The 9,396-nt window shown below is 32.7% G+C and overlaps 1 protein-coding gene and 1 long non-coding RNA gene across 2 annotated transcripts; both read right to left on the reverse strand.

Moving 5' to 3' along the window:
• Nucleotides 1-1,660: 1,660 nt before the first annotated feature.
• Nucleotides 1,661-2,053, reverse strand: LOC140873517 (uncharacterized). Its single transcript, XR_012148066.1, has 2 exons — nucleotides 1,995-2,053; nucleotides 1,661-1,891 (listed from the first exon to the last, which is right to left on the reverse strand). It is a non-coding gene; the product is annotated as an uncharacterized lncRNA (long non-coding RNA).
• Nucleotides 2,054-2,682: 629 nt separating this feature from the next.
• Nucleotides 2,683-8,622, reverse strand: LOC140873513 (DUF21 domain-containing protein At4g14240-like). The gene is made up of 13 exons (XM_073276676.1): nucleotides 8,204-8,622; nucleotides 7,645-7,721; nucleotides 6,133-6,216; nucleotides 5,889-6,002; nucleotides 5,586-5,669; nucleotides 5,357-5,428; nucleotides 5,007-5,074; nucleotides 4,357-4,444; nucleotides 4,203-4,276; nucleotides 3,507-3,858; nucleotides 3,387-3,433; nucleotides 3,212-3,293; nucleotides 2,683-3,050 (listed from the first exon to the last, which is right to left on the reverse strand). Exons 1-13 carry the CDS (start codon nucleotides 8,451-8,453, stop codon nucleotides 2,976-2,978), a joined length of 1,467 nt encoding a protein of 488 aa, XP_073132777.1. The 5' UTR covers nucleotides 8,454-8,622; the 3' UTR covers nucleotides 2,683-2,975.
• Between the last annotated feature and the right edge of the window lie 774 nt (nucleotides 8,623-9,396).

Below are 9,396 nucleotides of genomic sequence, written 5' to 3' on the forward strand. Positions count from 1 at the left end.
ATATTTTTATTTTGCGCTTGGATTGATGAATTTGAAATTCATGGCCTTCTATAATTAGTTTCATTGTTTACAATGAAACAATAGATCAAATCTTAAACTAACGTCTTAATTTTTTTATGCATTAGGAATACATATTAGATTGAATTTCAAATGACACCAATATTAATATTAATGAGTGTATTTGAAATTTATCCCAATTAATATGAGGTATTAATACGGATTTGAAATTTATAGACCTATTTATCTAAACAACAAAAATACATTTAAAATTCATCAATGAAACGCAGCGTAACCTACTTCATGATTTCAAGTTTATTAAGGGCTTTGCATATACATAATTAATTTAATTAATAGATACGAAGTGTTATTCTTCGCATCAAGTTAGCTACATAATTGTGGTATCATCAAATATATATAAGTTTTAATTAATTATATATATGTACGAATCTAATTGAATCTCCCTTTAAAATAATTTTTTTTCGTAGTTGAACCATCCATAAAATTATTGGTTTTCGTAGTTGAAAATTTGTTTTAATTGTTTGTGTTTATGTTATTTACATCGATAATTTGAACGAAATATATATGAACATAGCTCTGACGAGAAAGCAAGACATACTAATAAAGATTTCAAATAAAATTTATTACGACGACATTATTTTTTACATGATATATTTTTAATTAGCGACGTACGTTTATTTTCCCGAACAAGCTCATCCAATTAGAGATTATTAAAATTAATTTAATTAATCAAACACATTATATTAATTTTTCAGTATTTTAATATGGAGTTAATGTCAGGGAATTATTGTTTGGATTTGCGATCTGCTTGCGTTCAACTTTAAGTTTACTTTTAAAATAAGAACTAACAATTATAAGCTCATAAAGCATTATCATTTTAAATTGTTTAGAATAGTTTTAAGAGTTTATTTTTAAAACAATATCTAACAACTTATACGCTTATAAAAGATAAAACAAACTTATAAGTTGTTTTTAATAACTTCTTTAACAATATTTGTGCTAGTGTGTATCGAATTAATTTCCTTTTTCTAAAAATCTAATTACCTCGATAAACACAAATAATTGCCGACGAATCAATAACCAACAACCATTTACTCTAAAATTTGATACTTAACTTGAACAATTTCAATGAGAAAATTAAAATTTGCTCATGAAAGAAATTATATATAAATTTGCACACACATTATCCATTTTCCAATTCCATGCCTTAGTGTATTTGGATGTCTAAAAAATGGAATTTGGAATTGGATTTGGATTTGGAATTGGATTTGGATTTTAAAATCCATGACATTGAAATTCCATTTTGTGTTTGGCAGAAATTTAAAATATATTTTGGAATTTGATAGTATAAATTTTGGATAAATGATATTTTATAAAAAATTATAAAAAAAAAACTTAAAATTTATAAGTAAAGTATATGAATTTATTATTTAAAAATAATTTTATTGCTTTATAAACTCAAATCCCGTAAAATCCGACCAATTTTATCAAGATTTCACTTAACTAATTGAAATCTTATGAAATCCCACCAAATACCAATCTCGTTTTGAAATCCAAAATTGCCAAACACTAAATCGGTATTTTCAATTCCAAATCTCACCAAATCCCGTCAAATTCCCGTCATCCAAACACATTAAATCACTTTTCTGTTTCAAAGACAATATATTTTTATAAACCAACTGGAATTGATCATATTAGGACAAATCCAAATTATTGTCAGATTAATTAAATTTGAAAAGTTATTATTTTCCAAGAAATTAACCAAAATCCATAGTGTACCAGAATTGATGGTTTCAATAGGATGACCGGTTGTATATAACATGGGCTATTGCCTGAACCAGGAAAGCGGCGGACGGCGATCAGAGGTGAGCGGCTGCCACGGCGTTTAAGGAGAAAAATTCAGGAATTGGCCAAACTAAAGTTACGGGAAAATTTTGAGGAGAGTATATACAATTTGTTTAAATATAAAATATTACCTGAACCACGGTAGCGGCGGGCGGCGATCAAGGGCAAGCGGCCACGTTCAAGGAGAATTTGAGGAGAAGAATTTGAAGGGAGAGGAATTTGAAGGCAGAGCGGTTGTGTCGTGTTGGAGTCTTGACGAGGAGTGTATTAAATTTTTATTTTTTTTAAAAAAAAAATACAAGAATTGAAGTAAAACGTGACATGGCTGCCACATGAAATTGGTGCACATGAGTGCCCATTATGTGTTGCTCATTATAACATAATAACGTTACTAACTTTACGGCTCATATCTTCCAAATTATGTGTTCCGTGTAAATTATAATAAGGAGAATTTTTTTTAAATATATTTGACGTTTTGCGAGTTTAATGGGTTATTTTATCATTATTGAGTTTAATCCATATCCATATCTTTCGTTTTTAGAGCTATATCTTTGTCCTGTCCTTTATTTCATATAAGTTAGATATATCAGTATCATATTAACACCACATTAATATTATGGACGATTATAATTAATAAAATTATAAGTTTTCAGTCCCCAAAAAAACACCACTTAAATACAAAAACTAAAATTAAAAAATAATTATTTGAAATTGAAATTCGATAATATAAAATTTATAATTTCCAATAATAAGCTTACATATCTCTCACAAACATCTCTGACAATTATTCCTAAACTCAAGACAATCATGCAAGTGATATATCTCACCAATCATATTAATTTTTATTTATCGTTCTATCAAAAGTTATAATTATACATAAAAACCAATCATATTAATTTTTATTTATCGTTATATCAAAAGTTATAAAGAACCACTCAGCGCCGCATGTTTAGCAACCTCAAGTTCTATTTTATTGCATTGCAAAATTTAGGGTTCATATGTAAGAACTACTACATACGCTCGACATTTGTTTTCATCGTCGCATCGCCTGAGCTTCTTAATAATGTATGTTACCTACACAAAAGTCTCGGTTTCGATGGCGGTAGCCGGTTTCATCTCTTGTTTGTTGGAACTTCGTCGTCTTCCCCTGGTTTCTTGAGAGGGTGTCCTAGCTTATTTTGACTTCCCTGCGAGTGTGCAATAAAGGATAAAAGAATGAGTATGGAGAAGTTTTAAAATATCGAGTGTGTGTGTGTGTGCGCGCTAATAAATGTGTGTATAAGAGTGCCATTTTTTCAATCATATCGAGAAAACTAGGAAACAGTGAGTTATGCAGTTATTTACTTACAGGCCCCTTTTGGACGGATACCCGTCGGAAAGATGGCGCACGTGCAACTGATGAAGCTGCGGCCGCGGCAGCCACTCGTATCCTGCCAAATGAAGCAGGCATTATATCAATTTTTCACCCATAATCGTCACAATAATAATATTAATAGCAACAAGAACCTCCAAGTTTCAAGTACCTTTTGTGCACATCAACAAATTCATCCGTCTCATCAACAATTTCCTCCTGTATCAACAAATAGAATCATGAGTGCAAGTACAAAATAGAGGGGGATAGCGTATCCAGGCTATTACTTTACCTGCAAGAGTTCTTCGAATACGTCTTCCAAGGTGATAATACCAATAACTTCACCATCTTCCGAGTCGTCTGATGGAGGCAATTTACCAACAATCATGTCATATGTAAGGTTACTTTTAGAGCTAGGCCTTGGAACCTTCTCAATATCAACCACTACACTTTCCGCCTTCTCTTCTTTATTGGATAGTAATGGGGTCGTTAAATGTGAATTCCCATACGTGGGTTCATTCTCTTCAGACTTCTCCACAATTGAAGGAGGTTTTTTGTTTTTGCTCTTGACAACAGCCGCCATATGACTGCTACCTTTTTGGAACTCATTGAGTATGTCATATAACGGCATATCTGCTGGAACACTGTGAAGAATCACTGTGAATAAATACTTCAACCATCGTAAACAAACAGTTAGATAAACGAGCTAGGAATAAAATGAAACGTGTATTCTTGTTGCAGCCAATAGATCTTTGCTTGCCAACTCTGTCTCTGGCATTGAATACAAGATGGTGCAAGAATTTATTCAAGGCATTATTGTGTTTTATGTTGAACATCACAGTTCAAACTTCTACATTCAACTTGTGCAGGAACTTTGGGAATGAAGAATATATCATGGAATAAGACGTAATAATATCAAGATTACAATGAATCTTTTGATATAATATGTTTCCCTATAACAATCATGCCGTAAAGTTCTCTACTGTACCGTGGGATTCTCCGTATCGAAACAGCACTCACTGGGGTCTCTGTTTCTGCTCTCACAGTAAGAAGACTCTTAACCTGTTAACAAAGAGGCTTCTGAGCGTCACAAGTACATGTATACAAATTATAAGAACACGTACAATTTTCAGATGTTTTACCAGTAAGAGTCCAATTATATTTTTTGGGTTCCCAGAGTAGACAGGAACTCGACTGTGCCCACGAGCCAGAATCTTACCCATTGCTTCCCTGAGGTAACACGTATGATTTGTATGATATACAGAATAAAAGAAGAATTATAAAACTTAAGTGAAATATAAGCCCGCTGCCATACTGGCTGGAACCAACATGTTTCAAATTGTGTTCTGGTATATGAGATGGACATAGGTGCCACAAAATAAGAGAGAGTTTTGTATTTGTTCTAAAGATCATAAACAATGACAAATAGTCGATGAGTTGTTTCACTTATGATGAGTTAGGATGCAGAAACACTTCGCTTATAAACTATTTATTAAATAAAGCTTTCTTAAGAGCTTTTTTTTTTTTTTTTACAAAATTAACTTTTATGTCTAAAATATCAGTAAAAGATAATGTCTACTTGAGTGTATTTATAAAAAAAAAACCGTCAAAATCATATTTTCCAGCTTCTTAACATCGGGCTTTCATCACATTTTTAATAAAGAGCCCTTTTTTAAAGCATTTTCGCCATCTCAGCACACACTTAATACATTGCCTTCGTGCTTATAGAGAAATAGATCTTAATGAGAAATTGCCACTCTCACTCAAACATTATAGAACTTTAATATGTTACCAGTCCAACTTCGAGTTGACATCCAAAGAAAATGTGGACTCGATTGGTGTCATTGCCTCCTCAGCGGTCTGTTTGAAGATGATTAAAAGAAGAAAGAGAGAAAAGGAAAGAACATTACTTTCAAGGAACTATAGAAAACCAAAACGTTTAGTAACGATGAACTAGATGCTATCTTGACTCATGAGGTCAAAATTTACAACTGATGGAAACTAAAATACCATTGGTGAAATACCGTTAATAAAATTTTTTGATGTTAACCAAATGCGGAAGCTATTGAAGATTCTAATAGCAGAGATCGAAAATGTTTGATGAGTCCCGATAGTGCACACTATATCCAGCATGAGACATACCTTCTCCGTTAAATCTAGTGCTCCACTAATAATTGTTGTCTCGTCATGTGTGAGATCCCCTCCTTTACCGGCCTAAAAGATACAGAACAAACATTATCCTAAACAGGTAAAACATTTAGCGCATAGAAGATTTTCATCAGAATAAAAACAGTTAACCCAATATCTAATTCAATGGGTACTAACACTTGGAAAAATAAAGGCATGGAAGATATCTTGGAAATTTTATTACCTCACGGCTGTGAATAGAAACAAGAGCCTTCAGTTGAGCTCGTCTAAACAACGCCTCATTATGTCCCAGTACACAATCTAGTATCTATGATAAAAATATATATATAATGAATAAAAATGACAGCATAAGGTATCTTTTATGAGTAGGGCTCAAGCATGATTATTACAAGAGGCGATCTGAATATCCATATATTAGCGTGCATTTTTGTAGCACCAATTATTTTAATTCATGGAAATAAAATTGCCAAACAATTAAATCCAGAGTAAACTTAATGACATTTTGCTTAGGTAAAATAAAATTTACCTTTCCAATTGGGTAAGAAATCGGGTAGCAAATGATCATCAAAACACGCACAAGATATATAAAATTCGCACCTACCGCAAGTCCATACCTAGAGCAAATTGCTTGAGGTATAACCTGGCAACATCAAATAACAAGAGAATTCACCATCATACAAGCCGGAAACTATTCATTAGCTGATCTCAGCTCATAAGAGAATGCACCATTGAAATGTACACCAAATAAATAATATAGTAGATGCATGTACCTCTCCAAAAAATAGAACAAAAGTCACCGACAATATAATGGCAACATACTGATTGAAAAGCTTATCCAGGTATATAGGAAGGGCCTGCAAGATTCAAGAATGGTACGAAAGCAGAACTTTATCAATATAATTCAGTAAGATAAGCCATACAAAAGTCTTGAAATGAATATATAAAAGAAAAAAATAATATAATTCCCCAGAACTAGGAACTAGGACTATCTCAAGAAAATTGTAAGCAAACAAAAGTTACAATATAACAGTATTCTTTTTAAAATTACATGCAAATTTTCCCTATCAACTGTACCACATAGTATAATTAAACCCCAAGCCGGTTCTTTTCAAATTGTGAACAGAAATCTGAACCATCACTGAAAAATTGAAATAAAATCAAAACTTTTGGTTTTATTCCAATTCCTGGAAAAATAGGAAACTGGAAGTAACCTGAACAACAATTCATCTTCAGCATTAAAATCACGAGCCTACATCAATAACTTAATTTATATATTTCGAATTACTTGATTTCCATCTATTATATTTAAACCCTCCTTTTATTTATTTTCCTGATACAATCTATAATATTTGTGTTAACTATTGAATAATCATATTTAATTAGTTTCACAGTTGATGAACCCACAAGCAGTGCCATTATTTTTTTAAAAGTTGAAAAGAATAACTTTGAGGCAAATTAGTTCGAGCGATTACCGAATCAAACTAGAACATTAAGATTTGAAACCAACACATGCCCAAGCTCTAGTTAAGGCCGTCACCTTCCTTCGGAAACTAAACCGCTAGCTTTGAAATTATAATCAGGGGCCTAAAATACTATTTGTAACATATAAATCTCACTGTCAAATGCATACCATCTGCTCTGGTGACTGTGCTCTACAAGTAAATGGATTGTATAATCCCTCAGTTGATAGGACTGCTATGGGAAAAATAAAGCAAAGATAAAGCAAAGACACCTCTCAGAGTTCGAAGCCCACACAACTCATTTGTGAGGCAAAGCAGGTACTTCAGTTTAGCGCTTTACTTATCGAAACAATCTTGCGTGGGTTGCAGCCATGTATATCAAAATTAATTAAATCCAGCAAGCTGCCCAAATAATTTGCTGAATTTCGCACTCAGTTCCCATGTATCATTTTATGAAGATTATGCTTGTCTTATGCTATTCTAGTTCCAAAATTCCATTCTCAGTTGGTCTCTATTACACTGGGGATTCCTAGGGCAACTGACAACTTGATTTGTTAAGTTACTTGATATTCTGTATCTGTTCGAATTTGAACATTGGGTCAAAAACACATGAAAACCTATAGATTTTCGTTCAATACAACTGCACCACTTAAACTGCTTAATTTCGGTTAGAAGTAGAACACGTCACTTCACTCAGTAATTCCTGCAGAACCATTGCTTTTCAAAAGCTGAAAAGAAAATAGGTATGGCCCGTAGCACAAAATCAACATTCCACATTCAAGAAACATCATTAAAAAAAAATTACAAAGTCATAATCAGTACCTCCATAGCAGCAGCATTACATAAAAGTAGTGTCACAAGAAGCTGGTGCTGCTTCTGAACCACTGGAAGTATTGCAGCTGAAAATTACAGACCAATCATCAAAATCAGAGGAACAAATAAGAAGACCACTACTAGCACAAAAATTTCAAGACAGACCAGTAGTCAAGTGATATATTTCAACATATAACTGTAATACATGCATATAAAGCATATTCAAGCAGATTCTAAAGAACTGCCAGATTCAGGATCGACAATTATCCTCATTTTTCAGCCGAGCCAGAAAAAAAAAAACCACAACTAAAACAACCAACCCACATGGACATGAGCAGCCCGAGCCACAATTTAAGCCTACGGGGGCAACTGAATAGAATAGGTCACACTTTTTAGAAAATTACACATGGAAATCAAGTTCAAGATTAGCTTGCAATACAAACTATTGCTAAAAGGTAATATGGAGACGGGAATAGGAATAAAAAAAAAAAAAAGTAATCTTTCGACAAATTCCAATCAAATCCGCCTCCGCCCATCAAAAGAAAAAGAAAAGAAAAGAAATAAATACCAGCCTGTTTCTTCTCAGAGGAGGTACCGCTCCTCTGAAGGATCTCGAGGTCGACGAGGCCCAATGACATGAGACCCAATGTCAATCCGGACATGATACCGGCAAACAGCACAAGCACGCATGAGATCCCCGCGTACACGAACCACCAGACGGTTCCGAATTCAATCTCTGCGTCCAAAAAGACGCTATCTTGGAGTCCCCCATGCCTGATAGCCACAGATGCCAACACCACCGCATTCACCAGGTGCATAATCAATCAATCAATCGCCTTCTAAATCCCTCTCTTCCCTTCCGCCGTGCACTGCCGTATATGAAATGTGATTATTACTTTTGACTTAATCAGCAGATCCACCACCACATTCCTGACCTGATTACCTTTTTCCAGCTAAACAAACAAATCACCTACAGTACAGGTGGTCGTGGCACTTATATATATAATGATAATGATAATACCGCCTATATTATAATATTTGGATTTGAATTTTTTTATGATAATAAATAAAGTAGGGTGGTCAAAAAAGATTTTTGAACTTCCATTACATCAATTGAGAAGGGACAATCTAACATACGTCTCGTCTTGTTTTTAGTTCAGCCAAAGGGACTTCCCTTCATTTTATTTAAGCCAAAAGGATCTCAACTTATGGGTAGTATAGACTTTTAGGTAACGTTTGGTTCGAAAATATGATAAATAATATTTGGATAAGTAATATAATATAATATAAAATAAATAAAAAATGATAGTTAATATAGTATTTGATTGATAGATTATAGTTTGTGTGATTTGATTGATTGAATTTTATATAAAAATGATAAATTATCATTTTGTCCTTTTTAAAAATAAATAAAATATGAATAATATTATTTATAAGGGTAATATAGTAATTTAAATTCAATGATTTGATTGATATAAAATAAATGATTAATGATTTGATTGATGTAAAATAAATAAATAATTAATAGATGAATAAATAGTATGACGAGAAGAACGAAGGATTAGATAAGACAAGTTATACAAGTATTATTTGTACTTGTACCAAACAAGCCCTTAAGATTGAGACTGATTTTCAAGAAAAACTAACTTATGTGGAACTAATTTTAAATTGTCAACTAACTCTGTAGATATTTTAAATTGTATACCGAAGCCAATAGACATATCTACCTCCTTCAGTAGATATCAGTAAAAATTGTCTACC

This window comes from Henckelia pumila, unplaced genomic scaffold (genome assembly GCF_033568475.1).
Source record: "Henckelia pumila isolate YLH828 unplaced genomic scaffold, ASM3356847v2 CTG_627:::fragment_1, whole genome shotgun sequence".
Taxonomy (NCBI): Eukaryota; Viridiplantae; Streptophyta; class Magnoliopsida; order Lamiales; family Gesneriaceae; genus Henckelia; species Henckelia pumila.

Bases quoted from the DNA above. Each gene is read 5' to 3' on its own strand.
- LOC140873513 (XM_073276676.1), bottom strand. From the start codon at position 8,453: ATGCACCTGGTGAATGCGGTGGTGTTGGCATCTGTGGCTATCAGGCAT. The intron at 3,859-4,202 runs GTACAGTAGAGA...GATTCTTCACAG, and splicing joins TCGATACGGAGAATCCCACG to TGTTCCAGCAGATATGCCGT. The intron at 3,051-3,211 runs GTAAGTAAATAA...GCACACTCGCAG, and splicing joins TATCCGTCCAAAAGGGGCCT to GGAAGTCAAAATAAGCTAGG.